This window comes from Heptranchias perlo, chromosome 32 (assembly GCF_035084215.1).
Source record: "Heptranchias perlo isolate sHepPer1 chromosome 32, sHepPer1.hap1, whole genome shotgun sequence".
In the NCBI taxonomy this organism is placed as follows: Eukaryota; Metazoa; Chordata; class Chondrichthyes; order Hexanchiformes; family Hexanchidae; genus Heptranchias; species Heptranchias perlo.
The window spans coordinates 27,863,741-27,888,557 of record NC_090356.1 but is presented as its reverse complement, the minus strand read 5'-3'; the positions used below and the strand labels follow the sequence as shown (position 1 = coordinate 27,888,557).

Genomic DNA, 24,817 nt, shown 5'->3' with positions numbered 1-24,817 from the left:
GAGAGCAGCCAGGGAGAGGCAAACAGGTAAGTGTTAGATAGGGCGGGGTGGAGCTCAGTCATCGGGGGGGGGGGGGCTCAGCTCAGTCGCCAGGGGTCATTGCGGGGGTCAGAGATTGTTGGTGGGGGGGGGGGGGGCGTGGTCGATCGCGCTTGAAGGGTCGCTGCAGGTGGCTTGTTGGGCTCGGGGGATGCACTCTCGCTCCTCTCCTCCGGGCCCACAAGCTGTGCTATAAAGTCACTTACCTGCAGTTTCAGGCCTTCTTGCCTCCTCCCACGTGGTGTGAAGTAGAAGGCCCGGGAATCGCAGTCCCCAGGGGTTGGAGACGGGTTGTAGATTTTAAAAATTTTTACTGCCCCCCCCCCCCCACCCCAACCTTCCCCAGTTTTTGAGAGTTAAAATCATGCCTGGAATGGGACTGAAGAACTACAAGACAAAGGTTAAAAATTAGCAAGCCTTAACTGCGACTTGAAACCTGCTTCCCCTAAACCCCTGGTTGATAGCAAATATGTGGAACAGACTCTTAGCAAAAGCACTTATGCAGTATTAACTCCTGGATAAATATCTGGTTTGCAGGTACACACAAACTACTTTGTTCAAATACTGCATGGGATGCAACAGTTGTGTGGTCTGAGGGTGATGGTGAAGTCTGTGTAGGGCAATCAGCCAGGGTTGGATAGTAGAGATATAGCGATGGATATTTTGGAGCTACACTTGCTAACCTGTGGGGGATCAGGGAGTGTTTATGCAGAGTTGTACCAGATTGGTAAGATGTGGTCTTGTTCCCTTGTTGCACCGCGTGGTGTGTTCCTGATCTATACTGGGTATTCACGGGAAAGGCACAGAGCAGTAAATATAAGAACATAAGAAATAGGAGCAGGAGTAGGCCATACTGCCCCTCGAGCCTGCTCCGCCATTTAATAAGATCATGGCTGATCTTCAACCTCAAATGCACTTTCCCGCTTGATCCCCATATCCATTGATTCCCCAGAGTCCAAAAATCTATCTATCTCAGTCTTGAATATACTCAATGACTGAGCATCCACAACTCACTGGGGTAGAATAAGATGCACTTTTTCCAGAAGGGAAAAAAAATCAGGAGGCATCACACCAGGCTGCTCTAGTACACCTTCTGGTGTTCAAACCCAATTTGAGTGTTTGTGGTTTTATGGGAATCAGTCTAAAACATCTTGCTTGTTTTCAACAGAAATGGAAGTTTTTTGCTGTCCTGTGCAATGTCCCAATATAGGTTTCCCCGTGGCCATACACTTCTCAAGCTGAACAGGTGGCCTCTGTGAAGGAATATCTCAGCCCCTCCCCACCTGGCCTTACTACACTGCAGCACAGCGGGAACTTGGCATTGGGAACTCAGCAGAATGGGGGTAGAACCTACATCTCTCCACCCCACTCTAGAAACTGCAGGATTTTAAAAAGGCTAAACTCATTTACTAGGCCGTGAGATTATAAAAATTCAGGGGTACTGGAGTCCATCATTGAAAGTAATATTGGAGACATGTAATGGCTGGTGAGAAACAATGATTCTTTGTAATTTTTTTTAAAAGCTTATAAGTTTAATAAAATATACATGGATCAAAAGCTAATTACAGTTTATAATCATATACAGACAGTTCTTGCTAAAACTCAGCACATTTCATTCTTTACTTACAAATTCAGAACTGTAATATTTACACTTAAAACTGCAATACCTGTCCTTCAATTTCTTTCCTTTATTCCTCCAGTTCTGAAGGTAGCAACTTGTGCTATGAAACGTTCTAAAAGCAGCTGTTGTTCATTGGTGACACCAGACACTATCTGTTGAATAGTGGGGACTAATATAGTTGAGCCATACCCTGTTCTCACCTGGTTTTGGCACTTGTTCTTCCAGCAGCTCATCGATTAGGGATCAATAGGCAATTCCCGCCCCCCCTCTCCCCCCCCCCAGTTCCCTGCCTGGAGTTACCGAGATTAACTATAACTGGGTTGATATCAATTAAATCAGCACAGATCAGCGAACCTTGGACCTTCTTGGTTTGGATGTGGTAAGACTTTTGGCAACCTATTAAACAATTTTTAATCCTAATCTCATACATACGTGCATGAATTCTTACTATGGTCACTCAAATTTCTTACCATATTCAATTTGAATAAAATTCTCTGAAGTCATCAGCTTATAAAATTAGACAATAAATGCATGAATTACATACTAAAAACATTTATTCCTCATTTCATACATAGGTGCAAAGATCTCTTACTGTGGTCACTCAAATGTCTTACCATGTGCTTTAAATTTGAATAAAATTATCTGAAGTGATTATCTTGTAAAGTTAGACAATAATCACATGCATAAATTGCAATTTCTGAATATATTGGCCATTTGATTTTAAAAAAGACATACCAGCTGATTGAGAATGTAAAAAATGCACAATGCTGATACTTGCACGCTGAAGTATATGATAGCCCTACAGATCCAGTGGCAACTATAGAAATGAGAACAAAAATCCCTTGTTTCTCACTGAGTGAAACAGTTGGATAATATTCCCGATGTAGGCTCAGTATTTCTGATCTTCACGCACTAACACTCAAGACATACTGGATCATTGCTTTCTCCAGAACATGCAGTGAACTCTGGCAGCAGAACAGAGAATTTATGAACTTCAGTCCCTTTAGCAGTCCAGTCAAGGGAGTTCCAGCAGGCAGATTAAATCTGTTTGTTACTCTACAAATCAAAAATCCAAACTGAGTACTTTTATTATTTTTCAATTTTGAAAGTATTCCCCCCACCTCCCTACACTACTGCAGGTAGAGTAGGATTGTTTGGGTAAGGAGCCCAGGTGTACCCACAGTCTATGTTGCTGTGCAATTGGCATTTTGGAAATATGTTTCTGTAGAACAGGGTTGGTTCTATGGTTTCCGTCTTCCCATGGAGAGGCAGTGCCCCTGTTGCACATTGCTCCTTGCAGCCCGACCAAAGTCTAGGGAAACTGACCCAAGCAATCCAGATTGAAAGTTGGTCAATTCCCTTCCTAAACACCTCCACCTCCTCCTTTAAAGACTCTTCTTAAAACCCACGTCTTTGACCAAGCTTTTGCTCACCTCTCTTTCATGGCTTGGTGTCTGTTTCCCTCACGTCTCTAAAGTGCCTCGGGACATTTTCCTACGTTAAATATACGTGTTGTTATTGGAACCAGAGGCCGGGTATCCAGTGCTCTACCCACTTGGGTAACAGGCCCATCCTTGTTAAGAGGTATCCCTGTGCAAGTTGTCGGCAGAATCAGTAGCTCACATGTTCTATACAGAAACACACAAGAGGCTGCTATGGGAACCTGGAGGCTTGAACATCTCTCTTCTGCTGCTAAACATCATTTGATACTTTGATAAAATGATCTTTCCTGTCTTCTGGTTGATTAAATATATCATTGTAAAAAGAGAGAAAATAAAGTGCGCAAGGATGTTCATGGTTATGATGGGAAAATACACACATACAGGTCATTCACAAAGCAATTCAGCATCAATATAATTTAATGTATTGCACAAATCTAATACAAAAAAAGTGCAAATATTAAAAACAGAAAAGGACAGTAATGACAAAGCATAAACCCCACCATTGGAACGGAGTGTGTTCTTGTTACTAGCACCTAATGTGGCAGGTATTGCATATGAAGTCTAGCCCAACAAGCTGGTTGCTTCAGCTGATAGCTTGTGTAAAGTGAATAGTTATGGATAAGAAAACAAAAAGTCAGAAGTATAAAAAGTGCTACAATTATTTCTCGGCTGAAGAGGTTATTTATAGGTATTGGGCCACCTTGATTTGATTTCGGTGGAACGAAAGAATAGCCTAGAAGCTAAGGCAATGGATTGTCTTGCATGGGTATAATACTAAGTACTGTACATAACAGTGCTTTAACAAGTTAATGCATCTGTTCGGAATCTGCCTTTTGTTGTTAACGTTTGGGTGCCCTTCATCAACCATGGCTAGTAACTTGAAAATCAGGCACCAATTAAAGGGGTACCCAATTAAAGTGTTTAATAAGATACTTTGTCATGTGTATACAGAGGAGCACGCAATGGCATCATTGCACTGTCGATCGCATCTGGTACTACAATTTATTTTTGTCATAAGAAAACTTAAAAACTGAAACCTGTTGTAAATGTTTGTGCTGTACCAGATATAGCCATTACTTTAACACAAACCCCCTGTGGGGTGCACAACTGAGATAGATCGAGGCCCACAGTACAAGACAGAACCAAGGTAGAAAACAGGAGGAGAGAACGTGGAAGATAAATCATGAAATCGTGATTTGGGTGAAAAGATTGAATTTCAACAGTCTGTGCATTGTAGGTGAGGGGGAAAAGTTAGGGAGGGAGTTCCACAGTTTTATGGTCCTGGGAAAGAATTATTTGGGAGACATTGTGTTGGGTCTTGATTCAACACAGTTTTAAGACTTTAAGCTGCGTTTCCAGCAAAGGCTATGGCATTTACCGAAAAAGCCCCAAAATACAGAATATGCAGCACCTCTTTAAATCTGGATTGTAGATTATGGAGATCGATTTCTGCATCATTATTGTATAGATTACAATCAGGGCGTAAGGCACCAATCACTGTTCTGTCAATAAGGTCAGCATTTGCCTCGTACTATCAGCATTCACTTTGGTTGGCCATTTGCCAAACCATTAATGTAGCAGGAATGATCTTTATAGTAAGTACCTGGGCTGAAATTCAGCATCTAATGAGGAAGAGAATCATTTACGTGAGCTATGCTCACACAGAGATGGAAGTCAGCCAAAGGATCTCTGAATACAGTGACTCCTGAGCAGATAGAAACACAGACTTTAGAATATTTAGTGCAACTGAAGTGCAGATGTGTGTTCATAATTTAACCTGTTGGATGTGAAGTTTCCCCTAATTGCACGTTCGCATAGCATGCTATACAGGGGTTGTTAGGCATTGTGCATGCCGCTATTGGATGTTCTCACAGGCTTATTTTTCATAGATATCTAGTGTTCCCATGAATTCCAGTGTTCTGGAATATTTGTTTTAATTGAGAAAACTAGAGGGAAGGGAAAATAAAAAGAGGGCAAGCTGTCTTGTGCATTTCCAATTCGGAAATTCCCTGGATTCTTGAGTAATTCTACAAGATAATCGAGGCAACACAACTGAGCTCCCTCAGTGGCTCAGCCAATTTATCCAGCGACCAGCGGAGTCGTACAGACGACGGAAGTTCTATGAAATCAATGGTCTTTGCTGGGTAGGGGCTCTACAATTGGCCTCACTATTCCTTGGTTAGGGTGGGAAAAATCCATCAGGATGTCAGCTTTTGAGCACTAGCCAGCGACCATTTCTGGAAGTGTCTACGCAGACAATCGGTGAGGAGCTTGGCTGTGATGTTCCCTCTGGTAAAATATCCCGCTGACACTTACCATTAAGATGGACACATGAATAATGGCCACTTGGACGGGGTATAGGAGGGTGACCAGCACCCATAAGACTGTACCCCTAGCAAAGAGACAACACTTTCAGGAGGGGAGGGGAGAAGAGAAAATTGGCAAGAAGAAAAAGGGAAAAAGATTACCCTACTTCTCCCAGTGCAGGCAGCTATGTACTGAGTTTGAAAATGCAAAATATATGGCCTCACAGAAACTACTTTGGATGACTGAATGAAATCTAAACTTGTGGATTAATGATTGAAGGAGGAATAGCTGTACTTCAGGAAAGATTGCAATAAATACAAAACTATGCACATTTGACAAAATATATACAGAAAAGTCACAGCACTACAAAAATACACTAAATATATATTTTGATTTTTAAGCTAAATACACTAATAGAATCAGGAACAAACTATGGTCAAACTCTCTTCAATTGGTGGTGTACTTGTAACCGTTCATTAAAAAGGAACTATATATATATATATATATATATATCATTTAAAAAACTCCAAACTCCACATTAGTTTGCTCAAACTGTTTTTGTCAAATACTCTGAACCATGCATTTAAAACAAAACAAGATTCATTTGGATGATCTGAGGTCTTTTGTAACTAATATGTTGAAGGTTAGCCGTACAATTTTATTTATTTTTAAATCAGCTAAGTGAGGTTTGCTGGGACTTTGAGATACTATGGTCTAGCCAGTGGTGCTGTAAAACCTCTCCTATTTTCACTCATAGTACAGCTTTGGCCACAGTTGATTTTGTGACCAATACACAGCAGTTTTGACTTGCTAACTTAAAATGTAAAATAAATATTCACATACAGTTCATCTGTCTAAGCTGCCCCACCGTTTACTCTTTGTAGTTCTAGGGATTCAAGGCGAGTTTGAGTTTTGCACATTTTCATCACATTTTTAGCATTTATCTGCATTACCTTGATCATGTGGACTCCTATTTCTTTAACATCCCCTACCCCCAGTCTGGGGACATGCCATCTGCATGGCTTCCAAGTACACTTGGTCTAACCTGGTCACGCCTGGATTGAGGTCATTGGCATAGGTCCATAGGGCTGATAAGTGGCAAGTAACATTCGCGCCAGACAAGTGCCAGGCAATGACCATCTCCAACAAGAGAGAATCTAACCACCTCCCCATGACATTCAACGGCATTGCCATCGCCGAATCTCCCACAATCAACATCCTGGGGGTCACCATTGACCAGAAACTTAACTGGACCAGCCATATAAATACTGTGGCTACAAGAGCAGGTCAGAGGCTGGGTATTCTGCGGCGAGTGACTCACCTCCTGACTCCCCAAAGCCTTTCCACCATCTACAAGGCACAAGTCAAGAGTGTGATGGAATACTCTCCACTTGCCTGGATGAGTGCAGCTCCAACAACACTCAAGAAGCTTGACACCATCCAAGACAAAGCAGCCCGCTTGATTGGCACCCCATCCACCACCCTAAACATTCACTCCCTTCACCACCGGCACACACCATCCCGACTTGGAAATATATCGCCGTTCCTTCATCGTCGCTGGGTCAAAATCCTGGAACTTCCTTCCTAACAGCACTGTGGGAGAACTTTCACCACACAGACTGCAGCGGTTTAAGGTGGCGGCTCACCACCACCTTCGCAGGGGAAATTAGGGATGGGCAATAAATGCTGGCCTTGCCAGTGACGCCCACATCCCATGAACGAATAAAAAAAAAAATGTTCCCCTAGTACAGGCCTACCCCTTGACAGAGGCCTGTGCCCAGAAATGGGGCAAGGAAACCCAACCACTACTGCAGGCTTGAGGGGCCTGGAGCAGCAGAAATGGTTGTTAGTTTTGGGGCCTTCTTGCTGCTGTCCAAAAACCAGCCAGATGGTCTTCAGCTCCGAAGATCCTGTGCTCCACCTGGGAAAAAGAGGGGTTAATTACCGTTTTTCGGCTTCCACGTGCTTGCTGCCTGCCCCTTCTCATAGCATTTTATGTGAGAGGGGTGGCACAAGCACCAAGGCCCCAGCTGCTGTTTTGCCTTTGCCAAGTGGAGACCCAGGAAAATGACATCAACCCCATTTCACCTCCATCCTATTCTCATTGCTTGCATCTGTTCCCCACATTATTATAAACTGGATTTTTCCACAATCCAGCATCAAACAGCTCAGAATATTTGGCAACAGTCTGTGAACAAATAAAATAGTCATAAAACAATCCTTGTTTAATGCTCCAGCTATCTAATAGCATTTCATTCAGTTTTTAAATTTTATACGCAAGAACCTGATTAAACACGTTAATTATCAGTTCCTTCTTTAAATTGGGGTTTTGTGGTTTCCAAAAACTATGAGCTGACACGCAGCTGCAATGTATTTCTAGACACGTTAAAACACGATGCCACCCACAATTTCCTTTAGTCGCTAAACTATGTCATGAAAATTTAAGCACAGGATATTTTTTGTAATGTCTTAAGATGGTTGGGCAACACTGCTACACAAATGCTGCATCCGACACAATCCGGTAAGAAACAGGTGGGATTCCAGAAGAATTTTGAATCAAGTGAATGAAGATTACACAGTTGAATATGCTGAGCCTCAAGGAAGGGTTTCACCATTAGGAAATTCAGTGAGGTGATTTTTTTTGTAGTGTCTTTGAGATTCTAGACTTTGGGCACATTTTCCACCATTGCATATGGTGTTAAATAAATCGCCTGTGCAATTTAAATAGATGTAAAATCAGGTGGGTTGTTTTAAGTTTGCGCTCCTTCCCACCCAATGTTTCGCTATGTGCTCCACCTCGGCAATTATTCAACGTCAAAACACGAAACAAGAAATACTGCCCTTTGATGTTACTTTATGGGTCTCCCAATGCATTTTTACCTTCAATATTTTCCTTGCCAAGTGTTTACAGAAGTTAAGTCACTTCATTCCACGCTAAATGATTCTATTCACATAGAAGCAGCAATCAGTCTTACAGGCTGCTCTACAGATGTATGAAAGAAGTACAGTGGGAGCTCCAGTTGCCTAGCTTTGCTCAGACCAGCTCACATTGAGCTCCAGTGTCAAGCTCAGAAGTGTTTGCTGTAGATTTATTGCATAAAACTAGTTTGCTATGACCACTTATTTCAGGGATAGTTTTTCTGCAGTGAAGACAGTCCTCGCATTCAGTCTGACTAACAGTGAATGATTTATCTGGTCATGATGAGCTCAGTCCCCTGGTTGGTTATAAGTTACTCAAATGTTTGCATAAAACTTTTCTTTCACCTTTGAACACATCCGATTTTCAAAATGCAGCACCTCATACAAACCATGTGGTACTCTGCTGCGAATAAAATTATTGTTCTTGGCCCCTTGTTTATGCATGTTTAAAAGGGAACGATAGCATATAATCTTTATACAATGTATTGTAAGAAGGACCCCATAACTGCAGCTCTGCACCTACGCTATAAATGATCAATCCACAGGAGTGTGGTCACATTCCTTTCCAAAACTGTTCTATGAAGGGAAAGCAGAAGAAAATAATGGAGTTCAGCAAATTAGAATTTTCTGTAATACAACGCGTGGCTGGGAACCATAGGCAGAAGGTCTGGACTCTGGGTAAATTACTGAAACATGTATTATTACAGTCCTGGTTCAGCTTAAATTATGCTTTAGAGAAATTTCACAAAAAGAACTTTCTTAGTACCAATGGAATTCTTTAGGGAATTAAGTTAAGAGTCTACTAGCCTGGATGGGATGGGTATTGCGCAGAATATCAAAATGACTCCAATAAGCCAGAAGCGCATTCTGCTGAAGATGCTTAACCTTCACGTAAACTGCCGTTTACCTGTGGTCAGTGATTTAGTGATTTCTCAGTGCTCTGTGCTTTCATAAATGACATTGCAATCCGACTGTTTAGCGTTTACGGTGCAGAGATTACGTTAGGCTCGCTGCTGTATTTTGACATCTGGATGGAGTGAGTTCATCGACGATTTGGAGTTCTGCTGGTGGTCTTGTTTAACCCGGCTCTGGGAGCAGGGATTTTGCTGCCGGTGGTTGGGGAACGTCCTTTAACCCCTGTGAGACCCGGCCTAGAAGAAGCCATAATTCCAGTTTTTGCTGTTAAAAAAAAATTCATTGCTCTTGTTAAGGATCTTTGTTTGTACTGTGGTAACTGTATTAACAGTGATTAGAAAAATTGAGGGTTCATTTCAGCAGAGGCACAAATGCTATGGTAACTGAGGGTGAGTTCACTGAAACCAATCCTTTGTAAGCAACCTGACAGGAACAAACCAAGAGGAATGCTACACAGAAGCAGGCCAAAGGCATACTTTCCTCTGGCTGTTAATGTGAACAGAAAAAACGTGGAGGAAAATATATTCACACATGGGTTTCAGTCTGATGCACTTTCTAAAGGAAGTGTCAGGAAACAGACCGACATCTAGGATTGCAACGGGATCTTGATCAATTGGGCCAGTGGGCCGATGAATGGCAGATGGAGTTTAATTTAGATAAATGTGAGGTGATGCATTTTGGTAGATCGAATCGGGCCAGGACCTACTCCGTTAATGGTAGGGCGTTGGGGAGAGTTATAGAACAAAGAGATCTAGGAGTACAGATTCATAGCTCCTTGAAAGTGGAGTCACAGGTGGATAGGGTGGTGAAGAAGGCATTCGACATGCTTGGTTTCATTGGTCAGAACATTGAATGCAGGAGTTGGGATGTCTTGTTGAAGTTGTACAGGGCATTGGTGAGGCCACACTTGGAGTACTGTGTACAGTTCTGGTCACCCTATTATAGAAAGGATATTATTAAACTAGAAAGAGTGCAGAAAAGATTTACTAGGATGCTACCGGGACTTGATGGTTTGACTTACAGGGAGAGGTTAGACAGACTGGGACTTTTTTCCCTGGACAGTAGGAGGTTAAGGGGTGATCTTATAGAAGTCTATAAAATAATGAGGGGCATAGATAAGGTCGATAGTCAAAATCTTTTCCCAAAGGTAGGGGAGTCTATAACGAGGGGGCATAGATTTAAGGTGAGAGGGGAGAGATACAAAAGGGTCCAGAGGGGCAATTTTTTCACTCAAAGGGTGGTGAGTGTCTGGAACGAGCTGCCAGAGGCAGTAGTAGAGGCGGGTACAATTTTGTCTTTTAAAAAGCATTTGGACAGTTACATGGGTAAGATGGGTATAGAGGGATATGGGCCAAGTGCAGGCAATTGGGACTAGCTTAGTGGTATAAACTGGGCGACATGGACATGTTGGGCCGAAGGGCCTGTTTCCATGTTGTAACTTCTATGATTCTATGATTCTATCCTCGGCTATTCTGAATATGTAAATATATATATATATAAAAACCTACCAGTGTTATTTCATTATAATTCTGCACTCCAGCTGGAAGTAACAAATTTGTGAATACTTAGCATGTAACTTCACTGAGGTAGGCTAAACACAAATCTCACATGTGTCATTTATATTTTTTACATTGCCTCGCATACACACACAAATCTTACATATGACAGCTCATTCATGTCACCAACCCACAAAGCATATCAGTTAACTAAAAACATCTGCTTTTATACAATAAGGGGGAAGTGTTTTAATTAACCAGCAGTAATCAGATAAGGTCATGCTGATAAAATGACTGGTATTTCTATTTAATTAAAATTTCTACTTAGTAAAAGGCATCTGTCACAGAGGGCCTGAGTATCCTGGTGACAATGATTTGCTCACAGTACAGCGTCCACTTTTGAGCATCACTCCGCCATTGGACTGTTTGCAACTATCAGTGCAAAATGAAGAGATCAGAATCTGGTAAAGGGTAGGGTAGGACCTATTTCTTTATAGATTTAATTACTTGATAAACGAGTGCAGTGAAAAATCACTTCACACTGCGCAGTTTGAATTACATGCCTGATGACCACAACTTAGTTTTTATTCAAAGTACATTATGGAGTATAAACTGTAAAATGCCCAATGAACCAAGCGGTACAAATGGAAGACAGAAATGGTAGAACGAGGAACAGTGGCAGAATCATCCCTAAATCCAACCTGTGCTTCTGTCTAGCAAGGCTCCACACCAAAGGAGGGCCATACAAAATACCCATCAAGCTCACGTCTGTAGTTCCTTAAGTATCTTTCAGTCCCTTTAATTAATTAGCATTCCCTAGTCCCCAACACAAGTCCCACATTCAGTAATTCTCTTAAAATATCATTGGGATGTGCCTAATTTTTTTTGCCACTTCCATTAATGTATAAAGTTCGTAAGGGCTGACTTCTGTTGCCCTTTGTCTCTCACTCCTTGTCGAACATAGATTAAAACAAAGCATATCTATAGAAGAACAAGCATAGTTATGTGAATACTAAGGGTTAAATAATTTGAGCAAGTTAATGGCTTCTGTTATTCAGGGACAATATTTACAAAAGAAAATGACAAACCTAACCAGTTAAAAGGGTCATTGTCTCTCTGATGAGCCGACTGGCATAATATTACCAGATATATAAAGGAGAAATGTGGACTGATGTGATTGTGTTCATCATTGTGTCTGCAATAAAAATGAATTTATTTAAAGAGTTTCTAGGAAAACTAAATGTTCCTATGAAAACTGCACTGCAATAGGTGGTTCAGCAGTTCAAGCTTTGCAAACTATTCCAAGAACTGAGCCTGCTTGAAAACACAACGCTACTAATGCAAGTTTTTCAAAAAGGGAAATAAAATGCCATTAGAGCTAATGAAAAAGATGCATTTCAAGGCACTTCATTCAATCATCTGCCTAATTCTTTGTTGCAGTAGTGAAAACAACTTTCTGCATCAAAAATACAAAACAACCAGGACGAGAGTGACTGATTGCGATCACAAGTAGGAACGTATTAATAAAAATATGCAGAAGGAAGTGGGCATCATTTCAACAGAGGCACAGAAGGTTTTAGGCATGGGATAAATTTGCTAAAACGAATAAGCATGCCCAGGAACAGAGATGAATGCCACGTAGACTAGTCATAAACAGCACATCAGAAAGGCAAGAATGTTGGGAAAACTGAAGATAAAACATTGGTATAGAATAATTGGCGTGTTTAGCAAGCTCTGGTCAAAGCTTCCTATTCTATCACCAGGACAACTATTGATATCACAGCTGGATAAATGTGTTTAACATTTAATCACATAGCAAAACTTCTTTCCTGGATCTACTCATTTTTGATACTCTCAGGCTTCATGGAAAGGTTACAGCACGGAAGGAGGTCATTCAGCCCATCGAGTTCATGCCAGCTCTATGCAAGAGCAATCCAGCTAGCCTACTCCCCTGCCCTATTCACATAGCCCTGCAAATTTTTTCCTTTTAAGTACCTATCCAATTTCCCATTGAAAGCCACGATTGAACCTGCCTCCACCACAACTCTCACCCCCCGGCAGTGCATTCCCAATCCTAACCACTCATAGCGTAAAAAATGTTTTCCTCTTATCACCTTTGGTTTTTGACCCTTCCACCAATGGGAACAGTTTCTCTCTATCGACTCTGTCCAGACCCTTCATGATTTTAAATACCTCTATCAAATCTCCTCTCAACCTTCTCTGTTCCAAGGAGAACAATCCCAGCTTCTCCAGTCTATCCACATAACTAATGTCCCTCATCCCTGGAATCATTCTAGTAATTTTTTTCTGCACCCCCTCTAAGGCCTTCACATCTTTCCTAAAGTGCAGTGCCCAGAACTGGACACAATACTCCAGTTGTGGACGAACCAGTGTTTTATAAAGGTTCAACATAACTTCCTAAAACACTGGTTCGACCACAACTGGTATACTGTGTCCAGCTCAGTCAATGATGTTCTTAGGTTGGCCAGCAGGATATGTACAAGCTTTTGGGGTTTTCCCTTACCCCCATGTCACATTATGTCACTTATTTACAAAATGGCTATCGCTGTCTTCTTCAGCTAAGGAAAAGAAACATAATTGGTCGGAGCTGGCAGAGCAAGGATCAGCAGGAGAGATCTTTCTAGGTCCCTGCTGATATGGTTGACTTAGGGGTTTTGAACCCAGGTTTGAAGACACCTTGAATGGAACTCTGTCGTGTATGCATGTCCAATCAAACAGCTTCAGCAGCCATGAATACAGTGGCTATTAAAACTTATAGCAACTCTCAGCTAATTCTTCAAAGTGATTGAAGATATGGTTGTAAATTGTTGGAATTCTCTTCCCCAGAGGGCTGTGAATGCTCAGTCGTTGAGTATATTCAAGACTGAGATCTATAGATTTTTGGACACTAAGGAAATCAAGGGACATGGTGGGAAAGTGGAGTTGAGGTAGAAGATCAGCCATGACCTTACTGAATGGCGAAGCAGGCTCGAGGGGCCGTATGGCCTATTCCTGGTCCTATTTCTTATGATTCAACTAAAAATATTTGCCTGTAGGTTGAGTGAGAGATCAGAGGTTCTGAGCCAAGCTTGCATATTGATCAAGATGCCCTTGAAGTGATGGTGCAATCCACATATGCAAGTGAGATTTCCCAACACAGCTGTGTATCTGTTTGACTACAGCACTAATCCGTGCCACTTGTTGATGGATGAACTTGACCCCATGGACTTAGTAATACACCAGTTTCATTTGGAGGGTGCTCTAGGTATATACCCTTATAACTCAGAATTCCTGTTTATGGATTGTTTCTTTCATGCAGGGGCCTTGCCCCGAACAAACCACACTTCATTTGTACGTTGAAAATTATCAAGGAATTTGTGGCGGGAAGTGAAAAGGGCCTTCTTCATTACAAGGGCTCTGTACAGCTCATCAGCCAAGGCAGGAGCACAGGGAAATTCACTTGCGCTTTTTGTGATTTGAAAGTGTACCCTGGATGACATAGGAAATAGAGGTTACAATAAAACAGAAATAGCAGATTAATGACAAATATTAGGAACAGAATACAATAGAAAAGCAGGCAGAATACAGTGCAGAGGGAAATTAAAAAAGGATGTAAGAAGGGCAAAGAGAGAGTTTGAAAAAAGATTAGTGGGTAACATAAAAGGGAACCCAAAAATCTTTTATAAACATATAAAAAATAAAAGGATAGTTAAAGGAATGGTGGGGCCGATTAGGGACAAAGAAGGAAATCATCTTGTGGAGGCAGAGGGCATGACTGAGGTACTGAATGAATACTTTGCATCTTTCTTCACAAAAGAAGAGGATGAAGTTAATGTTGCAGTAGAGGAGGGGGGGGGGGGGGGAGTAGAGATATTGGATAGGATAAAAATAGATAGAAAGGAGGTGCTAACGTAGCGAATCATGAGCCAGGTTAGTAGCAGACTTCAGGAGGACACAGACAGACTGGTGAAACAGGTAGACACATGGCAGGTCCAATTTAATGCGGATAAGTTTGAAGTGATTCACTTTGGGAGGAACAACATGGGAGAGGCAGTATAATCTAAATGGTACTATTTTGAGGGGGGCACAAAAGCAGCAGGGCCGGGGGGGGTGGGGGGGTGCATATTCGCAAATCTTTGAAGGTGGCAGGGCAAGTTGATAAGGTAGTTAAGAAAGTGTATGGGATACTTGGCTTTGTAAATAGGGGCATTGAATACAAAAACAAGGAAGTGATGCTAAACTTTTACAAATCACTGGCTAGGTCTCAGCTGGAGTATTTTGTCGAATTCTGGGTACCACACTTTAGGAAGGATGTCAAGGCCTTGGAGAGGACACAGATGAGGTTTACCAGGATGATAACAGGGATGAGGGACTTCAGTTATGTGGAGAGAATGGAGAAGCTGGGATTGTTCTCCTTAGAACAGAGAAGGTTAAGGGGAGACCTAATAGAGGTATTCAAAATTATGAAGGGTTTTGATACAGCAAATAGGGAGAAACTGTTTTCTCTGGCAAATGGGTCGGTAACCAGAGGTCACAGATTTAAAATAATTGGCCAACGAATTAGAGGAGAATTTTTTTTTACACAGAGGGTTAAGATCTGGAACACAGTACCTGAAAGAGTGGCGGAAGCAGATTCTGTAGGAACTTTCAAAAGATAATTGGACGTGTACTTGAAGAGGGCTAATTTGCAGGGTTGTGGGGAAAAAGCTGGGGTGTGGGACTAAATTGGACAGGTCTTTCAAACAGTCGGCACCGGCACGACGGGCTGAATGGCCTCCCTCTGTGCTGTAAGATTCTACGATTCTAGAGGTCTTACTGGTTGTGCATGGATGATCAAAAAGTGACATCCTTTCTTTCAGAATAATTTTCCAGAATTTTAATTGTTGACATTGATCTGGGAAGACACTGACACTGATGGATGTCAATTAATGGATGGATGTGATACTTCTTTAATCTGGGCACCATCACTGAATTTTGCTAAAGTTGACGTGGTTGAAGCGGGACTTCCTTGGGAGAAATATCAGTGTCATTACAGATCGGAACTGAGGAATTTTAACCTGGATATTAGACCAGGTCTCTGAAAACAACATTGATGCCAAGACTGTAACATGGCAACAGAAAACTATGAGGAAAAATAAACTCAAAAGAAAAATTCTTGGAAAAAACAAATAAATGGTAAATCAAGAGCTGCTGCGAAGGTAGATTACGATGCAATGTATCTAGAGTCCACTAGGTTATTAGGGAGATGAGGTGGGACCAGTGAGCTGCATTCATGCACATGGGCAGCAATTACACTAAAATTATCCTTGGTAGTTTTTCTGTTTGCTAAGGTCTGCCATCAATTAAGGTTCAAAAGGAATCTTCTGGGCTAATGCCAATGACTGGCAAGTTTGGTGCTCTCTAGCAAACCATTGAGTGCATTCTTGGGGGCTGGAGAGAGCATTATACTGAGTTGCATTTGACAAAAATGAAACATTTTAATCCACGATAGATTATCAGATTCTTTCTTGCTGGTTGCCTGCTGCACATGCACAGTTAAAATTGGTTACTGCTAGCTATTTCTATAGACTTCAGCAAATACACATCTCACACTGGTCAGTACGTGTGGATCAATTTCTGCCATTGTCTGTGGATGGGTACCCATCTAACAGGTATTTGGAATTGATTAATGAGTCCGTCCATTCCATTCAATTCAATTACAAACATCCAGTGGGACTTTTTACAGTATGTTTGTTTGGCACTCTGTGCAATCAAAAATGGGTTTAAATGTTGCATATAGTGTTAAGAGCAATATAGTTATGAATTTCTTTTTTCAGGGCTATCTTCAAAGAAATCTGGAGACGTGTCTAGGCTGTACTGGAGCTTGTCAGATTGAAGCCAACAGAGATAAAGGGCAGGTCAATGATTCCGTTATATTAAACAGCCCTAAAATGTGATGTAGTGTCTGATCTAAAACAGGCCAAACTGAAGTCTCATCTACTGGAAGTTGTAAAAGCCAGTGGCGCATGCTGCAGATAGAAGGCTTTATTGAACTAGTTAATTGGGAGGAAGTGGGCTCCACACAGCATTATCTTACTAATGATAGGGCCCCAAACAGTAATGATATTCATGTAGAGTTTCTAAGAGCTGCTTTTTAGGTCAGTGGTTTTTATAGTTTCCTGTGTAGGACATCCCCTGTATACACTGACACAATGCCTAGGGACAATAGCTACTGGAAGGCACTACCTGGAGGCTAGGTATGAGAATGTGTACTTGTATATCCAGAGTTCTGTAGCTAACACAACTGGGTTTCAGGGAGGCAAGCAGCCACTGCCGAAGCTCTACATTTCTAGCTGGTGGAACCACTGTTTGATGGGCTATGGTGTATGTCTATGTGGTGGTTAGATGGATAATAGCAATATATTAACACATTTGATGTCGAGTTGTGCCGTTCAGTATGCTGCTCATGAGGCACTTCTGCTTCCCATCGCCCACCTAGGAAGGGGTCAAACCCATGTTCGTCAGTTGTCTAATGAGTGACTGGTGACTGTCCTTCAGTGCGTGGGGGATGGGGAGACGAAGAGGCAAGCGGGATCTTTTGGAGTTGAGATGGCTCCGAGATGACAATGGACGATCGGAACAGAAGCAACCCTGAGACTCTAAACGGTATCTAAGACAGGCAGGTTTGCAGTGGGCACTGTTATTGATTGACTAACCAGTTTGGCTCATTAATGGGACCTGAAGGGGCAGATCTGCCACTGAGGGCTGTGATTTTTCTCCCCACTTAGATCCAGATAGCCCTCCATGTGAATGCCCTAAAGGGTAGGATGGTCTTACATTGGGTGGGCTAACAATAAGAATCTTATCAGTACTCTGGTTAAACTGCAACAGTACTGCTGCACATACAACAATAACTTGCATTTATATAACACCTTCAACATAGTAAAACGTCCCAAGGCTCTTCACAGGAGCATAATCCGACAACTGACACCAAGCCAAAAAAGGAGGTATTAGAACAGGTGACTAAGTGCCTGGTCAAAGAAGTGTTAAGGAGGATCTTAAAGGAGGAAAGGTTTCGGGAGGGAATTCTAGGCCTCAGGGATTAAACGGCTGAAGGCACGGCCGCCAATGGTGCGGCGAAGGAAGTGGGGGATGCACAAGAGGCCAGAGTAGGAGGAATGCAGAGTTCCCGGAGGGTTTTAGGTCTGTTGGAGGTTACAGAGATAGGGAAGGGGTGAGGTAATGGAGGGATTTTGAACAGGAGGATGATAATTTTAAAATCGAGGTGCTGGTGGATTGGAAGCCAATGTAGGTCAGCGAGCACAGGGGTAATGGGTGAATGAGACTTGGTGCGAGTTAGGATATGGGCAGCGGAATGAGCTCACGTTTATGGAAGGTGGAAGATGGGAGGCCAGCCAGGAGAGCATTGGAATAATTGAATCTGCAGGTAACAAAAGCATGGGTTGAGGCAAGGGTGGAGGAGACAGGCGATATTACGGAGGTGGCAGTAGGTGGTCTTTGTGATGGAGGGGATACAGGGTCAGAAGTTCAGCTCAGGGTCAAATAGGACGGCGAGGTTGCGAACAGTCTAGTTTAGACTGAGACAGTGGCCAGGGAGGGGGATGGAATCGGTGGCTAGGGAACAGAGTTTATGCCGGGGATCGAAGACAGCGGATTCAGTCTTCCCAATGTTTAATTGGAGGAAATTCTGGCTCAACCAGGACTGGATCTCAGGAAAGCAGTCTGACAACACAGAGGCAATGGAGGGGTTGAGATAGGTGGTGGTGAGGTAGAGCTGGATGTCGTCAGCGTATGTGTGGAATCCGATGTCGTGTCTTTGGGGCAGCGTGTAGATGAGAAATAGGAGGACGGCAAGGATAGGTCCTTGGGGGAATCCAGAGGTATGGGTGCGGGAGCGGGAACAGAAGCCACTGCAGGTGATTCTCTGGCTACGACAGGACAGATAAGAATGGAACCAGGCAAGCGCAGTCCCACCCAGCTGGACGACTGAGGAGAGGCATTGGAGGATGAAGGTATGGTCAACTGCGTCAAAGGCTGCAGGCAGGTTGAGAAGGATGGGGAGGGATAGTACACCACAGTTAGTCACAAAGGATGTCATTTGTGACTCTGACTTAGGACCGTTTCAGTACTGTGGCAGGGGCGGAAACCTGATTGGAGGGATTGAAAAATGGAGTTCTGAGAAAGATGGATGCAGCATTGGGAGATGACAACACGTTAAAGAACTTGAGAGGAAAGGGAGGATGGAGATGTCGCAGTAGATTGCAAGCATAGAGGGGGGGGGGGGGGGTCAAGGGTTGGTTTTGTGAGGAGGAAGATTTGCAAGGGAAAGGAACAGTAGCTGAGGAGAGGGAACTGTTCACAATATCAGCTAGCATGGGGGCCAGGAAGGGAAGCTGGGTGGTCAGCAGTTTGGTGGGAATAGGGTCGAGAGAGCAGGTGTTGGTTTTCATGACAAGATGAGCTTGGAGAGGACGTGAGAGGAGATAGAAGAGAAACTAGAGAAAGATGTGAGTTCAGGGCTAGGGCGGAAGAGAACCTTGGTTTGATGGGCAAGAGGAATGGAAGGACGCAGCAGAGGCAGCTGAATGGATGGTCTCAATCTTAGTGACAAAGAAGTCCATAAGCTCCTCGCACTTGTTGTTGGGAGATAAGGGTAGAGGTGGCAGCGGAGAGGGCTTTAAGAAGATGGTTGGTAGTGGAAAAAATAAGCCGGGCGATTATCTTTGCATTCCAGAATGATCCTGGAACAATGAGCAGTTTTGGAAGAGAGCAGGGTCCAACAGTGCTTGATCTGGTGATGAATGGCTAAACCAGTTGTGTACAATAAACGTTCAAATCTGCGTCTCTTGGAATACAGGGAGCGAAGATGGGGGTCATGCCAAGGGGAATGACCAAGGTGGGAAAGAGTAAGGGTTTTACAAGACAAGGGCATCAAAGGTGGAGGTACGGGTGTGATTGAGCAGATCAGTAGCTGCAGAAGTATTGTGGCGAATGGAGGGCCGAAGGCTAGACAGTTGGGACTTTGAAAGTGCATTTGTAAGCGACTTGGGGGAGTTTTTCTTCGAGGGGCGGATGCAGAAGGAAGTGGGGCTGGAAGTGGGTAGGGGGATGTGTGTGGCGAGGGATGCAAGGAAATGATCAGAGATGGCCTTGTCTGTGGTTGAGGAGATGGGAACAGACAGGCAACGTGAGATGACAAGGTCGAGGGGGTGGCTGCGCTTATATGGAGGGAGCGATTAAGGGAGGACAGGAGGGCAGTGAACTCAGAGGAGAGAGGGCAAAGTGAGTTGAGATGGAGGTTGAAATCACTGAAGATTAGAAGTCGCTCAGTGCAGAAGCTGAGGGAGGAGAGCGGTGAAGATATCTCAGTGAGAAACTTGGCGTGGGGCTTGACTGGGCGGTAGAGAACAAGGATTTTAAAGGTGAGGCGTGGAACAAGATGAGGTGCTCAAAGGAGGAGAAGGTGCCAGAGGAGTAGAGGGTAGGACCAAGGTACAGTTTGGTGATCAGGGCCACACCGTCGCCAAGGTGGTTTGGGTGGGGTAGGTGGTGGAAGGTACAGCCAGACTGGGAGGCTTCAGTGAGGGGGAAGGTGCCATCACCCATGAGCCAAGTTTCTGTCAAGGCCATGATGCCAATGCAATAGTCTATAATAAGGTCGTTGATGGCAAGCACTTTGTTTGCAAGCGAATGGTCATCTGGAGGGAGATGCGGAGAGGAGCGGCGATTGTTGATCTGCTGGCAGATCCACAGTGTCAGCAGTGGGAGGAGTGAGTGGGAAGGGAAAAAGGTTGAAAAGATTAGCCTCGATCTTTTGTCAACCTGCGCCTAACCTGCCCGGACTTTAATAGGGAACTTTTATCTGCTGTGGCTGTCAAAACTTTGGAGACGTCTCGTCTACCTGGTCTCCCAGCTGAAAGTAGCTGCACAGCAGCAATAGCTCATGGAGGAGAGAAGCGAGAAGAATGAGAACAACAAGTGGTGACAGGCATGGTTCACAATGCATCTCTAAGCAGCACACTAAAGCCATTTCAGGTTTACGAGACTGAAGATGTTGTTAAAAAGGCTTTTGGTTGTTGAGATTTTTTAAGATTGCAAACACATCAGCCAGGTCGGAGCCTCCGAGGTACTGGCAGCAGAATGAATGCACCACAGTTTTCAACACAGATTTTTTTTCATATAAGAGAGGTAGGGTGTTAAAGGGGAGGTGTAGTCACTGGAATTGCTAAATGATCATAAATCATAGCTGCATACAGGAGATAGCTACATAATTCTGTTAGTCACTCACTGTATTCGAGGCTGAAAGACTGGTACAACTTTTGCAATAGACATTCTAATCAGAATGCCTACTTTAGCAATACCAGGAAATTCCCAGGTCATGATACAAATCCTTTTGATTGTGTAAGCAAATACATTTTGTTCTAATACATGTGCTTAAATCAACGAAAAGGTTAAAACCTGGCTCTTAAGGTGGCTTTGATTTATATAAAATATTTTACCTTGTTGGAGTTGCTGGGTCCTCTGTAATGCCTGCATCCTGCGGGGGTTCATTTTACAGCCGTCTCTGCCCATGAGATGCACTTTCCAGGCCTAGGAGGGTTGGGAGAACAAGGATGCCTCTGTTAGTTACAATCTGTCCAGTGAGCAGCTCCTTGTGGAGCAGAGACGCAGACAGGGCCTCCGCTGAAACCTGCACAAACCACACAGGGCGAGCAGGTCAGCGTGTCTGCCAGATAGCATCATTTTTCCTTTCAATGTACAAAGCCATGGCTTTATTCAGGGACCCGACATCTTTAATAGAGTGGAGACTTAAAACAGCACCACAGTATTTTATTCTGCATATTTTTCTCTTAAGATTGTAACACTGAAATATTCACAGGTATACATAAAGCTAACTAGATTGCAATATATTGGAACATTATGAAATGTTAATTCTTTTTCAGAATTTTTTCTCCCAATCTCTTGAATCAAAAATAGTCACAAATCTGTTATTTTCACTGGCAGCCACAGTTTTGTCTTTTCTTCTTTTCTGTCTAGTAAATATTAATTATTTAAAGAGCATTTGTCACTGGTGCAATCTCCACAAAGCTTTGGATTTTGTTTTCTAATAATATCTGTCGTTGTTCTGTGTTTTTTCTTGGCATCATAAAAACATGAACAACATTACCTTTCAGACTTTACATCTTCCAGCAACTGATTTTTTAAAACATATATGCAACCGAAGAGCATATAATATTCATTAAGTACTTTCAGGTACAACATTGGAGAGCAGCAGTCAGGTTGATGTAAATGTTTTCCATATTGTTTAACCAATAACCGGCAAACACAATTACCCATCTTTATGAAACAGAGCTTACACTATCAGACCTATCTATTTTTAAATGAAAACCAAGGTGAAGGTCATAGTGCAGGATACCAACAAGATTAAAAAGAATAAAAGAGTAGACAAGGCAAATTAGGAAGCTGTGTCTGGGGGGCGCCAGGCTTGGAAGGAGAGTTTGAGGGAGTTCAATAGTTTTGAGCTCCTGAGAAAGAATGAGTTGAAGTAGAAGACAATACAGCAAACCATGATTTTAACCTAGTGAGGCTGTTGGGAGGAAGAGGAGCACATAGGACAGTATCCTGGCAGCTTAAGATGAACAAATAAGGAAAAGTTAAAAGTGGCAATGACCACAGTAACATCAATAAAATAGAAAACCAAGAAAGCTTCCAACACAGAGAGAAGTTGGAGAGCAGAATCAGAGAGGGATTACTTATCAGTCAACAAGCCTGTCTTGTATTCTGTCCAGAAGTGCTAGCCAGAGAGACTAGAAGAGGCTACCCAGATATGGGTGCCGTATTTAGGAACATAGGAACAGGAATAGATCATTCAGGCCCTCGAACCATTCAATTAAATCATGGTTGATCTGTATCTTAACTCCACTTACCCGCCTTGGTTCCATATCCCTTAATACCCTTACCTAACAAAAAATCTATCAATCTAATTTTTGAAATTTTTAATTGACCGAGTCTCAACTGCTTTTTGGGGGAGTTTTCCTGATTTCCACTACCCTTTGTGTGAAGAAGTGCTTCCTGACATCAGCCCTGAACAGCACAGCTCTAATTTTAAGATTATGTCCCATTGTTCTGGACTCTCAGAGGCTTGGAAGGACAAGTGCCAAATATAAAAAAATTGGGAACTATTAAGAGGAAAAAAATATTTGGTACAAAATAGGAAACCAAGCTTCTTGGAAGGAGCTTCAGCAATGGAAGACATGTGGGAGTTCAATTTGAAGTTGGGGGCATGGGGTAGTGGGGGGGATTAATAAGACCAGGCACTAAAGGTAAAGCCAAATGTAAGAGATTGCAGCTGTTGGCTAGAACTGTCCATGGGAGGGGCCATGCCATTCAATTCAAATAAAAACATCTTGCAGGATTGGTTCAAATAAATGTTTGGAAGCTCTTTTTGAATTGACAGTTACTTAAATTTGTTTGGCCCCCATCACTTTTTGAAAGAATTTATCAACTTGTATTGGTCAAATCAAAGTCGCCATATGAAGTCTTTGAAGACACACAGACAGGCCAGACAGCTTCTGTGGATGGTGAGAAAAAGATCCACTAAGAATATTAGTTATGTCCTAGTTTAGCACAGCACTTGCAAACAATTTATTTTCTACTTAGTCGAGGTAGTTAAACTTAATAGCTACTATAAACATCTATTTGGGATTCTGCCACTACTTGTCGGTTAAAGCGCAAATCAAAGTCCAGTGCAGTGTTATTCTGTTGCTCTCTGAAGACAAGCACGATCACACCAAGACACGTAAGAAAACCAGTCGCTGGGATCACACGAGGGCACCACAAGAAAACCAGTCGCTGGGATCACACGAGGGCACCACAAGAAAACCAGTCGCTGAAATAAACTGAAAGTGGGTCTCACTTTGTTCCCTGACAAACTACAAATTTACTTAGATATCTGGGTGAATAAAAATACAGAACTGAGACACAGAAACCAAAAGTATCTAGGGCAAAGAAACCACAGAAGGTTCCTCTCTGCACCTTAAGAGTCCAAAATTTCATAAATTTGGGGGGTGGGGGTGGGAGGGAAGGTAATATAAACCCACTTCCAAATGTGAGAACCATGCTACCACAGATTGTCAAACTCATTGTGCGAGAGCTAGGAATTCACAACGGTGCACTAACTCTCTGAGGCTGGGGTGAAGGGCAAGGGGGATAGCAGGAAAGAAACTTGTAATGAAAAGTACTTCCTCCATAAAGCCCAGAAGAAAAGGTCACAAGTCTAGGATTAAAGCCTCTGGAGCAACCTGAGTAGATGCCTTCTTTCAGGCTGCATTAATACTATAACGGTAGCATGAGCACAAAGTGACACCTTTTGCACTGGCACTACAATTCATAGAATCATACAGCACAGAAGGAGGTCATTCAGCCCATAGTGCCTGTGCTGGCTCTTTGAAAGAGTTATCCAACTTGTCCCACTCTCCAGCTCTTTCCCCATAATCCTGCAAATATTCAATCTGCTTCCAACACCCTTTCAGGCAATAAATTCCAGATCATAACAACTCGCTGCCTAATAAAAATTTTCATTTCCTCTCTGGTTCTTTTGCCAATTACCTTAAATCTGTGTCCTCTAGTAACTGCCCCTCCTGCCAGTGAAACCAGTTTCTCCTTATTTATTCTATCAAAACCCCTCATACTTCAACAACTTTTAAATCTCCTCTTAACCTATTCTACTTTAAGGAGAACAATCCCAGTTTCTCCAGTCTCTCCACATAACTGAAGTCCCTAATCCCTGATATCATTCTAGTAAATCTCCTCTGAATCCTTTCCAAGGCTTTGACATTCTTCCTAAAGTGTGGAGCCCAGAATTGGTCACAATACTCCAGCGGAGGCCTAACCAGTGATTTATAAAGGTTTAGCATCACTTCCTTGCTTTTGTACTCGATGCCTCTATTTATAAAGCCAAGAATCCCATTTTTTTTAAAAACAGCCTTATCATCTGTCTTGCCACCTTCAAAGATTTGTGCAAATGAACCCCCAGGTCTCTGTTCCTACACCCCTTTAAAATTGTACCATTTAGTTTA

At 42.7% G+C, this 24,817-nt stretch overlaps 1 protein-coding gene across 1 annotated transcript in view; it reads right to left on the bottom strand.

Moving 5' to 3' along the window:
• Positions 1-3,501: 3,501 nt before the first annotated feature.
• Positions 3,502-24,817, bottom strand: part of cep104 (centrosomal protein 104) — a 258,478-nt gene continuing 237,162 nt past the window's right edge. The window contains exons 22-23 of the mRNA XM_067970659.1: positions 21,239-21,329; positions 3,502-9,507 (exon numbers count right to left, since the gene is read on the bottom strand). Of these exons, the coding sequence (XP_067826760.1) occupies positions 9,371-9,507; positions 21,239-21,329 (228 nt within the window). The 3' untranslated portion in view covers positions 3,502-9,370. The remainder of the gene's footprint in view (positions 9,508-21,238; positions 21,330-24,817) is intronic.